We start from the raw sequence: 20038 nt of genomic DNA on the forward strand, positions 1-20038 counted from the left end.
CTATGCTGTCACACATACAGTCTATGCTGTCACACATACAGTCTATGCTGTCACACATACAGTCTATGCTGTCACACATACAGTCTATGCTGTCACACATACAGTCTATGCTGTCACACATACAGTCTATGCTGTCACACATACAGTCTATGCTGTCACACATACAGTCTATGCTGTCACACATACAGTCTATGCTGTCACACATACAGTCTATGCTGTCACACATACAGTCTATGCTGTCACACATACAGTCTATGCTGTCACACATACAGTCTATGTCTATGGCTGTCACACATACAGTCTATGCTGTCACACACATGTCTATGGCTGTCACACATACAGTCTATGCTGTCACACACATGTCTATGGCTGTCACACATACAGTCTATGCTGTCACACACAGTCTATGGCTGTCACATATACAGTCTATGCTGTCACACATACAGTCTATGCTGTCACACATACAGTCTATGCTGTCACACATACAGTCTATGCTGTCACACATATGTCTATGGCTGTCACCATAGACTGTATGTGTGACAGCACGTCTAACTGATGTGGCCAGAGAGCCTATCACAAAAATGCCCGCGAAGCAGTGAACCAATCACGTTGGAGGGGAAAACCCATTGTTGACAAATATTTTCTGTCTATTTGTGTCAAGCAAGCCAAGTTCGCTCTGAAAATGGGCGGGAAACAATGCACGCAGGACGTTTGTAATAGAGCCATTCTGCCTGTCAAACAGGCTCCTCTCCATGTGGCCAACATAGTCTGTGAGTCCGTGTTTTCTACCTGAAACACGTGACGTCATCGATCTGTTCTGACTGATGTGGAGAGGAGTGTTCCAGACAAGGAATGCCAGAAGTCAACAAGAGCAAGATTAAAAACGTTTTCACATGTTCTGTTATTGGACACTATTGTAAATTGTCAAACAGTACCAGTCAAAAGTTTGTTCACACCTTCTCATTCAACTACTTATAATAATGTAAAATATAAATCATATTCTGCTTTGTTCAGCATTTGTTTGTTTACCACATAATTCCATATGTGTTCCTTCATAGTTTGGATGTCTTCAATATTAATCTACAATGTAGAAACAAATAAAAATAAATAAAAACCATTGAATGAGAAGGTGTGTCCTAACTTTAGACTGGTTCTGTATTTGTGGACTTGATTGAACTGAGTGTGTGTGAGACACACTGTTGATTGTAGAGAATGACTGGCCTCTAGTCTTAGTGCTGGTAGAGGAGGTTTAAGTCCATTTATGTCAATACCATGTTGGTGTGTTACTTTTGCAGTAAATCTGGCTTAGCAGAGGTATGTGTGTGTCTGTTTGAGTGAGTGTGTGTGTGTGTGTGTGTGTGTGTGTGTGTGTGTCTGTTTGAGTGTGTGTGTGTGTGTGTCTATGGGAGGGTGTGTATGTCAAGTATTGTACATTTTAATATTTTCATTCTGTATGTGTGTGAGAGACTGTTTATTGTGTGATTTGACTGTTTATTGTGTGATTTGGACTGTTTGTTGTGTGATTTGGACTGTTTGTTGTATGATTTGGACTGTTTGTTGTGTGATTTGGACTGTTTATTGTGTGATTTGGACTGTTTATTGTGTGATTTGGACTGTTTGTTGTGTGATTTGACTGTTTATTGTATTTGACTGTTTGTTGTGTGATTTGACTGTTTGTTGTGTGATTTGACTGTTTATTGTGTGATTTGGACTGTTTGTTGTGTGATTTGGACTGTTTGTTGTGTGATTTGGACTGTTTATTGTGTGATTTGGACTGTTTGTTGTGTGATTTGGACTGTTTGTTGTGTGATTTGACTGTTTGTTGTGTGATTTGGACTGTTTATTGTGTGATTTGGACTGTTTATTGTGTTTGGATTTTGTTGTGTGATTTGGACTGTTTGTTGTGTGATTGTGTTTATTGATTTGGACTGTTTGTTGTGTGATTTGACTGTTTATTGTGTGATTTGGACTGTTTGTTGTGTGATTTGACTGTTTATTGTGTGATTTGTGTTTATTGTGTGATTTGGACTGTTTGTTGTGTGATTTGACTGTTTATTGTGTGATTTGACTGTTTGTTGTGTGATTTGACTGTTTATTGTGTGATTTGGACTGTTTGTTGTGTGATTTGACTGTTTATTGTGTGATTTGGACTGTTTGTTGTGTGATTTGACTGTTTATTGTGTGATTTGGACTGTTTGTTGTGTGATTTGGACTGTTTGTTGTGTGATTTGACTGTTTATTGTATGATTTGGACTGTTTATTGTGTGATTTGGACTGTTTGTTGTGTGATTTGACTGTTTATTGTGTGATTTGGACTGTTTGTTGTGTGATTTGACTGTTTGTTGTGTGATTTGACTGTTTATTGTGTGATTTGGACTGTTTGTTGTGTGATTTGGACTGTTTGTTGTGTGATTTGGACTGTTTGTTGTGTGATTTGACTGTTTGTTGTGTGATTTGGACTGTTTGTTGTGTGATTTTGTTGTGTTTTGGACTGTTTATTGTGTGATTTGGACTGTTTGTTGTGTGATTTGGACTGTTTGTTGTGTGATTTGACTGTTTATTGTGTGATTTGGACTGTTTGTTGTGTGATTTGACTGTTTATTGTGTGATTTGGACTGTTTATTGTGTGATTTGGACTGTTTGTTGTGTGATTTGACTGTTTATTGTGTGATTTGGACTGTTTGTTGTGTGATTTGACTGTTTATTGTGTGATTTGGACTGTTTGTTGTGTGATTTGACTGTTTATTGTGTGATTTGGACTGTTTGTTGTGTGATTTGACTGTTTATTGTGTGATTTGGACTGTTTGTTGTGTGATTTGACTGTTTATTGTGTGATTTGGACTGTTTGTTGTGTGATTTGACTGTTTATTGTGTGATTTGGACTGTTTGTTGTGTGATTTGGACTGTTTATTGTGTGATTTGGACTGTTTATTGTGTGATTTGGACTGTTTATTGTGTGATTTGGACTGTTTGTTGTGTGATTTGGACTGTTTATTGTATGATCTTGTGACATTTTTTAGATTCCCTGGCGTAATATGAATTACATTTTTGTTTGCTGTTTGTATGTGTCTGTGTTTTATATGTATGAACAAAAGTTATTTAAAAAAAGAAAAGAATCCCGCTCTGAAACAGGGCGGGATCATTTGAGCATGCGTGATTCATTTGCAGTGTGGACGCGGAGAGTGTAGGTCTCCTCTCTGCAGCTGGGACTGCAGCGGAGGCCGCTGTGAGCCTGACCGCCTGTGAGTGCTTTGGGACGGCGGAGGGTTCATGGCAGCCCCCGCTGCTCTGGAGGACAGAAACTGCAGAACGATACAAGCTTTCACGTCTCTAATAAACTCCAGAAAAGTCTCTAATAACAACAGAAAAGTATCTAATAAACTCCAGAAAAGTCTCTAATAAACACCAGAAAAGTCTCTAATAAACACCAGAAAAGTCTCTAATAACAACAGAAAAGTATCTAATAAACTCCAGAAAAGTCTCTAATAAACACCAGAAAAGTATCTAATAAACACCAGAAAAGTATCTAATAAACACCAGAAAAGTATCTAATAAACTCCAGAAAAGTATCTAATAAACACCAGAAAAGTATCTAATAAACTCCAGAAAAGTCTCTAATAACACCGGAAAAGTCTCTAATAACAACAGAAAAGTCTCTAATAACACCGGAAAAGTCTCTAATAACAACAGAAAAGTATCTAATAAACACCAGAAAAGTCTCTAATAAACACCAGAAAAGTAAAAACACCAGAAAAGTCTCTAATAACAACAGAAAAGTATCTAATAAACACCAGAAAAGTATCTAATAAACACCAGAAAAGTCTCTAATAAACACCAGAAAAGTCTCTAATAACAACAGAAAAGTCTCTAATAAACTCCAGAAAAGTCTCTAATAAACACCAGAAAAGTCTCTAATAACACCAGAAAAGTATCTAATAAACACCAGAAAAGTATCTAATAAACACCAGAAAAGTCTCTAATAAACACCAGAAAAGTCTCTAATAACAACAGAAAAGTATCTAATAAACACCAGAAAAGTATCTAATAAACACCAGAAAAGTATCTAATAAACACCAGAAAAGTCTCTAATAACAACAGAAAAGTCTCTAATAAACACCAGAAAAGTCTCTAATAACACCAGAAAAGTATCTAATAAACACCAGAAAAGTATCTAATAAACACCAGAAAAGTATCTAATAAACACCAGAAAAGTCTCTAATAAACACCAGAAAAGTCTCTAATAACAACAGAAAAGTATCTAATAAACACCAGAAAAGTATCTAATAAACACCAGAAAAGTATCTAATAAACACCAGAAAAGTATCTAATAAACACCAGAAAAGTCTCTAATAACAACAGAAAAGTATCTAATAAACACCAGAAAAGTCTCTAATAAACACCAGAAAAGTCTCTAATAACAACAGAAAAGTATCTAATAACAACAGAAAAGTCTCTAATAAACAGAAAAGTCTCTAATAAACACCAGAAAAGTATCTAATAAACACCAGAAAAGTATCTAATAAACACCAGAAAAGTCTCTAATAACAACAGAAAAGTATCTAATAAACACCAGAAAAGTCTCTAATAACAACAGAAAAGTCTCTAATAAACACCAGAAAAGTCTCTAATAACAACAGAAAAGTATCTAATAAACACCAGAAAAGTATCTAATAAACACCAGAAAAGTCTCTAATAAACACCAGAAAAGTCTCTAATAACAACAGAAAAGTATCTAATAAACACCAGAAAAGTATCTAATAAACACCAGAAAAGTATCTAATAAACACCAGAAAAGTCTCTAATAACAACAGAAAAGTCTCTAATAAACACCAGAAAAGTAACACCAGAAAAGTATCTAATAAACACCAGAAAAGTATCTAATAAACACCAGAAAAGTATCTAATAAACACCAGAAAAGTATCTAATAACAACAGAAAAGTCTCTAATAAACACCAGAAAAGTCTCTAATAACAACAGAAAAGTATCTAATAAACACCAGAAAAGTATCTAATAAACACCAGAAAAGTATCTAATAAACACCAGAAAAGTATCTAATAAACACCAGAGTCTCTAATAACAACAGAAAAGTCTCTAATAAACACCAGAAAAGTCTCTAATAACAACAGAAAAGTCTCTAATAACAACAGAAAAGTCTCTAATAAACACCAGAAAAGTCTCTAATAACAACAGAAAAGTATCTAATAAACACCAGAAAAGTATCTAATAAACACCAGAAAAGTATCTAATAAACACCAGAAAAGTAATAACAACAGAAAAGTCTCTAATAAACACCAGAAAAGTCTCTAATAACACCAGAAAAGTATCTAATAAACACCAGAAAAGTATCTAATAAACACCAGAAAAGTATCTAATAAACACCAGAAAAGTCTCTAATAAACACCAGAAAAGTCTCTAATAACAACAGAAAAGTATCTAATAAACACCAGAAAAGTATCTAATAAACACCAGAAAAGTATCTAATAAACACCAGAAAAGTATCTAATAAACACCAGAAAAGTATCTAATAAACACCAGAAAAGTCTCTAATAACAACAGAAAAGTATCTAATAAACACCAGAAAAGTATCTAATAAACACCAGAAAAGTCTCTAATAACAACAGAAAAGTATCTAATAACAACAGAAAAGTCTCTAATAAACTCCAGAAAAGTCTCTAATAAACACCAGAAAAGTATCTAATAAACACCAGAAAAGTATCTAATAAACACCAGAAAAGTATCTAATAAACACCAGAAAAGTATCTAATAAACACCAGAAAAGTCTCTAATAACAACAGAAAAGTATCTAATAAACACCAGAAAAGTATCTAATAAACACCAGAAAAGTCTCTAATAACAACAGAAAAGTATCTAATAACAACAGAAAAGTCTCTAATAAACTCCAGAAAAGTCTCTAATAAACACCAGAAAAGTATCTAATAAACACCAGAAAAGTATCTAATAAACACCAGAAAAGTCTCTAATAACAACAGAAAAGTATCTAATAAACACCAGAAAAGTCTCTAATAACAACAGAAAAGTCTCTAATAAACACCAGAAAAGTATCTAATAAACACCAGAAAAGTCTCTAATAAACACCAGAAAAGTCTCTAATAAACACCAGAAAAGTCTCTAATAACAACAGAAAAGTATCTAATAAACACCAGAAAAGTATCTAATAAACACCAGAAAAGTATCTAATAAACACCAGAAAAGTCTCTAATAACAACAGAAAAGTCTCTAATAAACACCAGAAAAGTCTCTAATAACACCAGAAAAGTATCTAATAAACACCAGAAAAGTATCTAATAAACACCAGAAAAGTATCTAATAAACACCAGAAAAGTCTCTAATAAACACCAGAAAAGTCTCTAATAACAACAGAAAAGTATCTAATAAACACCAGAAAAGTATCTAATAAACACCAGAAAAGTATCTAATAAACACCAGAAAAGTATCTAATAAACACCAGAAAAGTCTCTAATAACAACAGAAAAGTCTCTAATAAACACCAGAAAAGTATCTAATAAACACCAGAAAAGTCTCTAATAACAACAGAAAAGTCTCTAATAACAACAGAAAAGTCTCTAATAAACACCAGAAAAGTCTCTAATAAACACCAGAAAAGTCTCTAATAACAACAGAAAAGTCTCTAATAACAACAGAAAAGTCTCTAATAACAACAGAAAAGTATCTAATAACAACAGAAAAGTATCTAATAAACACCAGAAAAGTCTCTAATAACACCAGAAAAGTATCTAATAAACACCAGAAAAGTCTCTCATAACACCGGAAAAGTCTCTACAAGGTTGCGCTTTTTCAGATTATTAAGTGACTCCTCAAGGAGTGGAGGAGTCACTTTTCCGCTGAAGGATAAAAACCGGAAATGTCGTATGCCCTGGGACTCCTCGCATTCTTCTATATGCTGATTTTATCTGCAGCAACATGTCAACCAGACCACGGTGAGAAAGAGCATCTTCCATCATTTATGAGTCTTTCACAGCTGGAGTCTGTGTCTCTGTGTTCATCTTCACCTGAGAGAGGTTCCCTGATGACATATTTAAAACCGTTACAGGGAAAAGTTTAAAAGTGTAAACGTTTAAATGATTAAAAGTTGAATTGTCTACAGGAGAGCTGTGGGTTTAAAGAGTTAAAAGTTTACCTGAAGCTGTGTCCCAATCCAGTGGCTGGTGTATTTGTAGGCGGTCTACAAATACACCAGCCTACTTTTCAAAGGTTTGGAGAACACACCTAAGGAAGATTCACTGTGTGTCGGTGAAGTTGATTTTTTTATGACATTGCGACTAGTGGACGAGCAACGGGAGGATTCATATTTAAATGTAATTATTGGGTTTGAACTCAAGTGGATATTTACAGATAAAAGTGTTAAATCTGAACAACAAAATGGCGAGTCACAAAAGCTGGACACGCGAAAGGCTGGAGGCCCAAACAGGAAATCCTCTCGACCAAACCGTCTGATTTCGGAGGCACATGGTTTCTGTCTTTCCTTCTCTCCCCCTGGCATGTAAGATAGAGTATATGTATTTTCATTCATTCATTCATTCATTTTCCTTCCGCTTATCCGGGGCCGGGTCGCGGGGGCAGCAAGCTAAGGAGGGTCCTCCAGACGTCCTTCTCCCCAGTATATATGTATTTTGCGGTCTCTTATTGACATTTTGTAAAATTGTATATGTGAAATTGTTCAATATAATAATAATAATCCTAAAATTCGGGGACACGTGTCAGTACCGATCCATACCGAGCCAGTCAAATTTGAAATGTGAAGCTATGCCCTACAGACAGATGTTCCATCATTTGAGAAACATTGGTAGAAACTTCTTCTTCTACAGACAGTGATATAGAGAGAGTTCATATCACCGCAATCCGATCACCGCAATGTCTGATCCATGTCAGGATGTAGGGATGCCTATGGCCTTAAAACACTCAGAAGAAGAAATCTTTCACATGTTCAGATATGCGTGGTACAAATTGGGCGGGAATAAGTACGCACATGCGCAGAACGGATCGGGTGCTGACAGACGGTCGACATCATATCGGGGCATTCAAAGGGTCTATGAGACGGTCTGGTCGACAGAGTACTTCCTGTTTACGTCACCAGTCTGGTCGACAGAGTACTCACCCATTTAGACATCCTATATGATGTCTATGCCCTCACCCTTTTGCAGCTCCCGTCTCCTAGCAACCAGCTGCGGTTGTCATAAAAGATTAAAATGGAGGAGCTGCTGTAAATAGTGCAGCAGCTCCGGTAGTGTTAGCTGGTTAGTTAATGGTGTTACCTAAACTAACCTATCATTTTAAGTGTGATCTGATCAGGTCCCTTGTTCTTAGTTTTAACCCACTGTAGATATTCACCTGAACCCGACAAAACCCAATAATATATATATTTATATATTTATATGTGTGTATATATGTTACATGTATACATACAGCGGGTAAAATAAGTATTGAACACGTCACCATTTTTCTCAGTAAATATATTTCTAAAGGTGCTATTGACATGAAATGTTCACCAGATGTCGGTAACAACCCAAGTAATCCATACATACAAAGAAAACCAAACAAATAAGTTCAGAAATTAAGTTATGTGTAATAAAATGGAATGACACAGGAAAAAGTATTGAACACGCTTACTGAAATGTATTTAATACTTGGTACAGAAGCCTTTGTTGGTAACGACAGCTTCAAGACGCCTCCTGTATGGAGAAACTAGTCTCATGCATTGCTCAGGTGTGATTTTGGCCCATTCTTCCACACAAACAGTCTTCAGATCTTGAAGGTTCCGTGGGCCTCTTCTATGAACTCTGATCTTTAGTTCTTTCCATAGAGTTTCTATTGGATTCAAGTCAGGTGATTGGCTGGGCCATTCTAGCAGCTTTATTTTCTTTCTCTGAAACCAATGGAGAGTTTCCTTGGCTGTGTGTTTGGGATCATTGTCTTGCTGAAATGTCCACCCTCCTTTCATCTTCATCATCCTGCTAGATGGCAGCAGATTTTTATCAAGAATGTCTCGGTACATTTTTCCATTCATCCTTCTTTCAATTATATGAAGTTTGCCAGTGTCGTATGCTGAAAAACAGTATGAGTGGATCCACTCAGTACGGATCAGATGTCTTATTAATAATAATTGATATATATATATATTTTTTCAAGAGGTTATTAATCAGAATCACCTTTTATTCTGAAGTAGTGTCTGACTTATCCCTGGTTGATGTACACATCTGTGGTTAAAGATAAGATGAGAGACAATATAATAAAACAAAACAAAACATGACAAGACAACATAAGTGTAACATAACATAATATAACATAGCATAGCATAACGTAGTGTAGCATAACATAACACAACATAACATAACACAACACAACACAACACAACACAACATAACATACACTAATGAGACTACTAACAAATCTGCTTGTAACTGAGATGATATGAAATGTGTTTTTTTTACTCATAATGATTAAACTGTGCTTTTTGTGTTCAGTCGTGTTTTGTGATGAGAGGCCATGACGCCATGTTGCCCTGTTCTCTGGACACCGTGGAGAACATCGGACCGGAGATGTTCTTCTGGAGGAAAGACGGACAGGCGGAGGAGGTCTTCCGCTACGATGCCGGCAAACACCACAACAACGACCTTCAGGGTCAAGATGAGCGGTTTAAAGGACGAGTCCAACATTTTCCACACAGGCTGAAACACGGAAACGCCTCCATCATCATCTCACAAACCGAGGTGACCGACAGCGGAACCTACACCTGTAGGTTTCCTCTTCTTCAGCCGCGGAGACACAACGTCATCCAGCTGGTCGTTGGTGAGTACTTTAATAAAACTGTTCCTGTGCTCCATCTGGTCTCCTTCATCTCCACCAGATGTTTGTATTTGTTAGTGTGGTTACTCTCACTTCAACATTTAAAGCAGCACCACCTGTCCCTTTAACAAACACCCGACAAGACGTTCTCTGAAGAACCGAAGTCTGTGATGAGACCTGCTGATGTTCCTTCAGTCAGTGGACCAGTTTAACTCTGGACCACCAACTGTTTCCACCTGTTCTCCGTAGAACCCCCTGAGTTGGTTCGAGATGAAACCCTCGTGATATATAAGGGTTCCCGGTAGAACCCTCTTGGTGGGTTCTAGATGAAACCCTTATGTGTCTTATGTACATTTAGAACATTAACGGTTCTAATCTGTTTAAACGTCTCGTTTGCAGTTTCAGCTCCAGAGCTCTTCACCACCATAGTGGACGTCACAGAGTCGAGGGTGCAGCTGCAGTGTGACGTTCGAGGTGCTTCTCCAGAACCCAAGGTCCAGTGGCAGGACGGAGACGGGAACGTTCTTCCTGCTGAAGAACCTCAGGTGCGAAAGACGCATCTTCAACGCTGCCACCGTGACCACGCAGGAGGACGCTGCGGTCACATGACCGATGCTCACATCACCGTGTCAGGTGAGACTCATCCCACGAGAAGTAAGAGCTTTAAGGAACCAATGATGAGGAACATCATGTGATTCTAACCAGTTTATATCTGACGTGTTCCAGAGGAGCTGTTTGAGAACGTGAGCAGCAGAGTGGTCGCTGCATTCCTGGGGGGATTGTTGATTGCAGCTTTTTTATTTAAGCTTGAGAAGGTTCCTCACGTCTCTTCAAAATGAAGGTGAGTTCATGTGACGGACTGTATCAACAGTTCCATAATGTGCAGACGTCAACACAACCGATGACAGAACGTCTTCTCTGATAATTATTCTTATTAAACATTAATTATTAGACACTCAAACGATTTAGTCGACTAATCGATGAACTGGTTTAATCAATAGATCAGTAAAACTTTAGATCTTGTGTTTACCAGAGACGTGCTCATGAGTGTCTATGAGTCCGATCCGTCATCGTCCGGTTTACAGGTTCTTTGAAGGTTTGGACTCAGAACCTAGCAGCTGATGGTCATAGTAGCAGCTCTCTGATGTTCTTATTAGTCCTCATCATCTCTATGATTAGTTCTGCTGTTATCAGTGCTACTAATGCTGTGATGACTCTGTTCATACTGCCACGGTCCAGAGACAGAGTTTCAGGTTTTAAAGGACTTTACAAATAACATCATTTAACTAGTGAAGGTTAGTAGTACCCTCTTACAAATATGGGTTTCCAAAAAACTGTGATGGGGAACCATTTGACCACAACAGCCCCGCCTTCAGTGTTCCGCATAGAACCCTTGGGTTCTCGGTAAAACCCCTGGGTGGGTTTAAGATTACACCCATGGGATATAAAAGGGTTCTTGCTATAACGCCATGGGTGGGTTCTAAATGAAACCCTTGATATAAAAAGAGTTCTCTGTAGAACCTCCTGGGTGGGTTCTAGATGAAACTTTTGGGATATAAAAGGGTTCTTCAGCAGAAACCTCTTGGTGGGTTCTAGATTAAACTGGGAATATTAAAGGGTTTTCAGTAGAACCCCCTAGGCGGGTTCTTGTAAGCACCCCTAGATGGTGGAAAGGTTCTGGTTCGCTCTAGAACCGCTCACAGGGGGTTCTGGGTGGAACCTTTCACAGATGGTTCTAGGTGTAACCCTTTATGTTGGGTTCCAGGTTCTACGGTTCTAGTTAGCACCCTTATTACTTAGATGAGTAAAGTGAAGACGCTTTCGCTCACCGTGTTGTTCATGAATGAATGTTTAATGATGACTCATCACAATCATTTCTGGAAAATATAAAAGTTGAATTCATGTTTTTCTGTCTTTTCCCGTCTGCAGAGAAACTGTTGGTCCAACGTTCCTTCAGAGAACCCGCTAGAACAACAACCCGTTTCATGAAGGTCCTGCTTTTTAAATCCTTTAGATGAAATATGAACGTCAGTGCAGTGAACTCTTAACTGGAGAAAAAAAGATTGACCTCTGTCCTCACTTTAATCTTAAAGGAAATGTGATTTTAGTTTTTTTTTAAGTTCTCAGAATTTAATATTTATAATTTATGTTTGTCAACCTGACATTTATTTATTAGTTAAATGAAGAAGTTCCAAAGTCAGAGACAGACACCGCCCCCTGCTGGACGCTGACGGGATGTTTTTATTCTAACGTTTATGTGTCTGTAGGAACCTCAGCTCACTACAGGTCATGAAACTGATTAGCATCTCTTATGAATCTGAAAACAATAAATAACATGAATAGATTCACATCTGTAAACCAGCTTACATCAGAATGTCATCTCTTTATCCTGCTGGACGTTTGTGTTCATGTGTCATAATTACTTTATGAATCCTTTAGTTATGAACCGTGTTTTGTGAGGTCACAGTGACCTTTGACCTCCAGATTCTAATCAGTTCATCTTTGGGTCCCTGAGGTATCTCGTTCATGAGGATGAGAAAGAAAGACGGACGACCGGAAACATTAAATCCTGATCAACTTATTTTGTCGTCTCTTTCATCAATGTGAAGATATTGTGTGTGTGTTTAACTGTAAACTGTTTTATGGTCTTTGCTGCACTGACATGAAATAAAATGTTCAACAGAATGTAAAGTCTGAGATTTTTATTTAACCATGTTTATTCAGTAATCCAAACAAAAACATCTGCAAAAAACATATTTCAAGAAATTTAACCCCCGTCCTTTTTTAAATGAATAAATTATAAGTTTAAGATAAGAGTATCTAAGATAAGAGGATCTAAGATAAGAGGATCTAAAGGGACTTCAACCTGCTGCTGCATCTTAAACACTAAGAGAAGGGTACTTCTGCTTTAGTTATGTACAGTTTATGAGTTATGAACATAAGAAAACAAACCCTCTTCATCCAAAACAGGAGAAAATGAAAAGGAAACTTTTTTTATTTATATCCAGGCCACTAAACCAGGTGAGGAGGAGATCTTCATCCTGGCTCTGATTGGCTGGAGGACAGGAAGTACTACATGAACATGTCGTCATAGCCGGGGGGGGGCATGTGGTCCGGATCCGGCCTAAAAAACAAAACGCATCATCGTCATATTTCAGTTTGCTGATTTCTCACATAGTTTACTTTTTTAAAACTTTATTTATTGTTTTATAGTTAAATTGTTGAGAAAAGAAAAACCTCCACACACACACATAAACACAAGCACACACTCACACACAGACAGACACACGAGTGTGTGTGTGCGTGTGTCTCACCTGGGTCTGTGTCGTCCCACGGGTCCAAACGGGTCGAATCGAGCCCCCGGTGGAACCGCTCCAGGAGGCAGGATGTCCGGTATTCCGCTAGTCGGGTCGAACCCGGAGCGAGGAAACCCCGACCTCAACGGGTCCACGATCATCCCGCCGCCGCCGCGAGACCTGGGGGGGTGTTCACATGACACTGATCTCCTCAATAGTTCAGAGCAGGTAAACATCAGAGACGGGTTTTGTTATTTCTGTCTTTCATGAAGTGAAACGAATAATAAACGATGAAAGTTCTGAGTCAGCTGTTAAACTCTTCTTCTCCTTCAACAGTACAACAGATACAAACTACTTCATTCAGAATCCACGTTTCATGTTGTTTACATGTGAAACAGTTTGTGTCACATGACAGACAATCCTGATGACCTGGTTGTAGAAAGAGTTGATTATTGATCACTAAATATTGATTGAGGAGTTAAACTGTGATTAGATCAGCTGATATTTAAACACTTCTAACTCTAGACTGACCGTCTGTTTCTGTGTGAAGTCTAAGAAGAGCTTTGATGAAGTTAACTCCAGCGTTCTAGGATGCTTTTATTGTGAAACTATTGACGCTGAAACAGGAAACAGCTGTTTCTGTTTAAAGCTACGCTTCCTGTTTCTGTGACCAATGACAGCTGGCTTCTTCTCTTCTATTATTATTATTATTAATAATATTATTATTAGCATCTGTTAGTAAAGAGACTTTCCACAGTGAGACGTCCTCTCACACATCTGTTCACATCTGTTCACATCAGAAACTGATTTAATCTGTGTTAATGTCCTACCTGTGACCGTCTCTGATTTTAAACATTACATTACATTACATTACAGTCATGTAGCAGAGGCTTTTCTCCAAAGCGACTTACAGTCAGTAGTATGTTACATATCATTCACCCATTCACACACTGATGACAGGCTACCATCAAGGTGCCACCATCAGACTCTAACTAACATTCATCATCAGTCCACACCGATGGCCTTCAGGAGCAACTTGGGGTTAAGTGTCTTGCCCAAGGACACATCGACTGCCGAAGCCGGGTATCGAACCACCGACCCTCTGATTGGAGAACTACCTTGCTCTCCACTACGCCACAGCCGCCCTAAACGTGTCCGTGTTTGGACTGGAGTGATGCAGAGTGAACGTAGAGACTACACACTGAAGCTCCTCGTGCTTCGGTTGGTGTTTGTCTCATATTTGTGCTCCACATTCAGCTGGAGGAGGAAGTCTGAACAGGAACCAGTAATCTGTCTGGACCCACTAATCTCCTCTAAATCCCAGATTAGAACCAAACCACCCTGGAGCTTTAATGTATCGTATCTGTCAAATGATTATTAAAAACCATTGGTCAGGATTTACCATGAAGGACAGACCGACTCACCCAAAAGGATCCAGATCTGCTCCTCCGGCTGCGAACGGAGGAACCACGGGGTCGCGCCTGAAAACACAAAACACAGCGAGAACCCTCAGAATAATAATCATTCATAACAATAGCTCATTTGAGAAGTAACGGTTCTCAAACGTTAATATTTGCTTTATTTAAATCATCGTAAACTGAGTATGTTTGGTGGTGAGACCAGAATATTTACATGATTTCAACAACGTGGATTTCTCAGAGACAGAAACAAACCGGAGAGGTTGAAGGTTTGATTCCCTGTTCTCTCCGTCATGTCCAGAGACACTTTCAGATTTCTCTCTGTGTCTGTTTCACGTCTCCATCTTTCTCTGTTCGTCTTATTTTACTCCATCTGTCTCTGACGGAGGTTTAAACTCTGTTTATAATGATTCACCCTTTACAGACTCGTCTCATGTGCTGGTAAACTGAATGTGTTTCTTATTACAGCAATAAACATCACGTCCCATTCAGAATCACAGGAATCCCATTATTATTAATCATTAATTTGTATTATTAATTAGTAATATTATAAATTATTATTAGAATTATTACAAAATATTATTATAAATTATTATTAGAATTATTACAAATTATTAGTATTATACATTATTATTATTATTATAAAGTATTATTATTATTAATTGTTATTATTCATTATTGTTATTATTAATACTTATTAGTTATTATTAGTTAGTTATTGATGATTAATGGTTATTATTATTAATTATTATGCATACTTATTATTCATAATACTAATAATTATTATTGTTATTATAATTATAATTATTATTATTCAAAGTCTGGTTCTGATGTGTTCTATAAAATCCATTTCTCTCCTCAGTTTATTCTAGGCGGCATGTAAATGAAGTATCATATATAAGTATTGAGTTCTGTTGTTTTTAGAACCCATGAGAGTTCTTTGTGTGTGAGCTTCAGAGGCGGACAGACCAGTGGGGGGGCGGTCCCTGACGAGGCTGTCTGTTGGGGATGCGGAGGGGGTCGCTGTCCTCTCGTCTTCGTCTCTGCTCCTCCTCCTCCTCCTCCTCCTCCCTCCGGCTCCTCCTCTGTCCGGTGGGTCGGTCCTGGGAGGGCAGCAGCTGAGTCTTCACCTTCTCCGACAAACTGTCTGCCTCCTTAAACACTCTTCAAAATAAAAGCTCTCTGTTTAACCAGTAGACACTGAACAGGTTCCATGAAACACCAGCAGGCTTCACAATCAAACACCAGAAGACAAGCGTGACCAGAGCATTGGTCAGAGAAGTGTTTATGATAAACACACACACCAACCTGTTGAATGTGTGGAGCTGCTCAGAGTCCACGTGATCGCCGATGTTCACCGTCAGGTCCGACACCTGCTGAGTGCCAGAGTTCTGCACACACACACACACACACACACACACACACACACAGACACGCACACACACACACACACACACGAATATGAATAAAGAATAAAACAGATCCACATATCAGACAGACGGATCAAAGACCGACACCACGTTTATATGAGACATCCAGATCTGTGGGTAGATATTCACTGTCTCGTTGTAGTATTTCTATGTGTCTCTGTAGTAGTTTGTGTCTCTGTAGTAGTTTGTGTCTCTTTGTAGTATTTCTATGTGTCTCTGTAGTAGTTTGTGTCTCTTTGTAGTACTTCTATGTGTCTCTGTAGTAGTTTGTGTCTCTTTGTAGTATTTCTATGTGTCTCTGTAGTAGTTTGTGTCTCTTTGTAGTACTTGTATGTCTCTCTGAGGTAGTTTGTGTCTCTTTGTAGTACTTGTATGTCTCTCTGAGGTAGTTTGTGTCTCTTTGTAGTACTTGTATGTCTCTCTGAGGTAGTTGTATCTTTTTGAAGATGTTTTGTTTCCCCAACCAATCAGCATGAGCCGAGGATGGTCAGATGGTCAGGATGCTCCTGGTTGGTCAGAGGTTCCTACCATGAGGTTGAAGATCAGCGTGGAGTCGACAGCGATGGCTTTGAGCAGCAGCTGTGTTTCCCCGTCTTTGGTTTTATATCTCAGACTGTACAGCTCTTTGTTGACGCTCCAGTCGGCAGGAAGCAGCTCCGACTTCTGATCACTGCTGAGAGGCTGAGGACAAAAACACAACACAGGTTAATATATATGGAGGTACATGGTGTACTTTATACTGTACTACATCTCAGAGGTAGATAATGTACTTTATACTGTACTACATCTCAGAGGTAGATAATGTACTTTATACTGTACTACATCTCAGAGGTAGATAATGTACTTTATAGTGTACTACATCTCAGAGGTAGATAATGTACTTTATAGTGTACTACATCTCAGAGGTAGATAATGTACTTTATACTGTACTACATCTCAGAGGTAGATAATGTACTTTATACTGTACTACATCTCAGAGGTAGAGGTACTTTGCTGTAGATTAAACCGCCTACAGGATATGAAGAAGTTACAATGCTACACACTCATTAATGCAGCATATAGAATATTGATCCATAAACATCAGATATGAGGAAAACATTTCACTGATCAATAATAATGTACATTTAAATGATGTACTCGTAGTGAATCACTTCCTCAGTGTGGTATTAACACTTTAACTGAAGTAAAGGATGTGAACATGTGAGTGACGTAGCTGTGACGTGTAGTGACTTAGCTGTGACGTGTAGTGACGTAGCTGTGACGTGTAGTGACGTAGCTGTGACGTGTTAGTGACGTAGCTGTGACGTGTAGTGACTTAGCTGTGACGTGTAGTGACGTGTTAGTGACGTAGCTGTGACGTGTTAGTGACTTAGCTGTGACGTGTAGTGACGTAGCTGTGACGTGTAGTGACTTAGCTGTGACGTGTAGTGACGTGTTAGTGACGTAGCTGTGACGTGTAGTGACGTGTTAGTGACGTAGCTGTGACGTGTAGTGACGTAGCTGTGACGTGTTGTAGCTGTGACGTGTTAGTGACGTAGCTGTGACGTGCAGTGACTTAGCTGTGACGTGTAGTGACGTAGCTGTGACATGTAGTGACGTAGCTGTGACGTGTTGTAGCTGTGACGTGTTAGTGACGTAGCTGTGACGTGCAGTGACGTAGCTGTGACGTGTAGTGACGTAGCTGTGACGTGTTGTAGCTGTGACGTGTTAGTGACGTAGCTGTGACGTGTAGTGACGTAGCTGTGACGTGTTGTAGCTGTGACGTGTAGTGACGTGAGCTGTGACGTGTTGTGAGTGTGTAGCTGTGTGTTTGTAGCTGTGACGTGTAGTGACGTAGCTGTGACGTGTTGTAGCTGTGGCGTGTTAGTGACGTAGCTGTGACGTGTTGTAGCTGTGGCGTGTAGTGACGTGCTGTGACGTGTTGTAGCTGTGACGTGTTGTAGCTGTGACGTGTAGTGACGTAGCTGTGACGTGTTGTAGCTGTGGCGTGTTAGTGACGTGTTAGTGACGTGTAGTGACGTGTTAGTGACGTGTTAGTGACGTGTTAGTGACGTGTTAGTGACGTGTTAGTGACGTGTAGTGCGTGTTAGTGACGGTAAGTGATGTGTAGTGACGTGTGTTAGTGACGTGTGTTAGTGACGTGTTAGTGACGTGTTAGTGACGTGTTGTTAGTGACGTGTAGACGTGTTAGTGACGTGTAAGTGATGTGTAGTGATGTGTAGTGCGTGTTAGTGACGTGTAGTGCGTGTAGTGACGTGTAGGCGTGTTAGTGACGTGTAGTGACGTGTTAGTGACGTGTTAGTGATGTGTAGTGACGTGTAGACGTGTTAGTGACGTGTATTGACGTGTTAGTGACGTGTTAGTGATGTGTAGTGACGTGTAGACGTGTTAGTGACGTGTATTGACGTGTTAGTGATGTGTAGTGATGTGTAGACGTGTTAGTGACGTGTAGTGACGTGCAGTGGCGTGTTAGTGACGGCGTGTATTGACGTGTTAGTGATGTGTAGACGTGTTAGTGACGTGTAGTGACGTGTTAGTGACGTGTTAGTGATGTGTAGTGACGTGTAGACGTGTTAGTGACGTGTATTGACGTGTTAGTGACGTGTTAGTGACGTGTACGCAGCAGTTCTGACAGCTAGCATCAGGGAGGCTAACCCGTGATGTGTAGACGTGTTAGTGACGTGTAGTGACGTAGTACGCGTGTTAGTGACGTGTAGTGACGTGTTAGTGACGTGTAGTGACGTGTTAGTGACGTGTAGTGACGTAGCTGTAGACGTGTTAGTGACGTGTAGACGTGTTAGTGACGTGTAAGTGATGTGTAGTGACGTGTAGACGTGTTAGTGACGTGTTAGTGACGTGTTAGTGACGTGTTAGTGACGTGTTAGTGACGTGTAGTGACGTGTTAGTGACGTGTTAGTGACGTGTTAGTGACGTGTAGTGACGTGTTAGTGACGTGTTAGTGACGTGTAGACGTGTTAGTGACGTGTTAGTGACGTGTAAGTGATGTGTAGTGACGCAGCAGTGACGTGTAGTGACGTGTAGTGACGTGTTAGTGAGTGACGTGTTAGTGACGTGTTAGTGACGTGTAGACGTGTTAGTGACGTGTAAGTGACGTGTAGTGACGTGACGTGTTAGTGACGTGAGTGACGTGTAGTGACGCAGCGTGTTAGTGACGTGTTAGTGACGTGTAGTGACGTGTAGTGACGTGTAGTGACGTGCAGTGACGCAGCAGTGACGTGTAGTGACGTGTAGTGACGCAGCAGTGACGTGTAGTGACGTGTAGTGACGCAGCAGTGACGTGTAGTGACGTGTAGTGACGCAGCAGTGTCCTGTGATCAACAACACGACGACATGTTTGTAGTTCTGACAGCTAGCATCAGGGAGGCTAACCCGTGAAGCTAACGCTGATGCGCACGGTGCCAGAGGCCAATGACGTCACAACAACAACAACAACCCCCTCACCTGTCCCCCCCCTCACCTCACCTGTCCCCCCCCCACCTGTCCCCCCCTCACCTGGGTCCCCGGCCCCCACGCAGCGGAACCCGCTCCGGATCATCTCCCAGTGCACGAAGCACACCACGGCGTCCTGCGGACACGTGACGCTGCCCCGCACACACGAGTACAAAACCTCCAGACCCGCCATGACGAGAGAGACCAGCGAGACCAACGACAACAGAGACCAACGGGACCAACGGAGACTACGTAGACTACGTACACTACGTACAGCACGTAGACCACGCAGCTCCGGAGAAACGAAACCACGTCACTGGCTGACCCTTCAAAGTAAAAGCACGATCATGATAAGATGAGATAATCCTTTATTATGTGCAGGCTCACAGCAGCAGAGGGTTAAAGTACACAAGAGACATAGTAAAGAAAGACAAGATAAAAATAAAAAATGAAATGTAAAAAAAAAAAAAAAAAAAAAAAAAAGTATTATAAATAAGCAATAAAAACAGCAGAAAAACACAATAACTGAAATATTATATTTACAGACAGAAAAAACTATTGTAACTATTATTGCACAGTGATTTTATTGTCATGTTATTATTGTCATATTTTTATTGTC

The 20038-nt window shown here is 39.5% G+C and overlaps 1 protein-coding gene across 1 annotated transcript; it reads right to left on the reverse strand.

Moving 5' to 3' along the window:
* Positions 1-12524: 12524 nt before the first annotated feature.
* On the reverse strand, positions 12525-19668 carry psmf1 (proteasome inhibitor subunit 1). The gene is made up of 7 exons (XM_054616895.1): positions 19486-19668; positions 16498-16652; positions 15848-15930; positions 15509-15703; positions 14546-14602; positions 13140-13301; positions 12525-12949 (listed from the first exon to the last, which is right to left on the reverse strand). The coding sequence occupies exons 1-7, from the start codon at positions 19610-19612 to the stop codon at positions 12898-12900; spliced, it is 831 nt and encodes a 276-aa protein (XP_054472870.1). The 5' UTR covers positions 19613-19668; the 3' UTR covers positions 12525-12897.
* Positions 19669-20038: the final 370 nt, after the last annotated feature.

The sequence above is a fragment of the Anoplopoma fimbria genome, chromosome 17 (assembly GCF_027596085.1).
Source record: "Anoplopoma fimbria isolate UVic2021 breed Golden Eagle Sablefish chromosome 17, Afim_UVic_2022, whole genome shotgun sequence".
Classification (NCBI taxonomy): Eukaryota; Metazoa; Chordata; class Actinopteri; order Perciformes; family Anoplopomatidae; genus Anoplopoma; species Anoplopoma fimbria.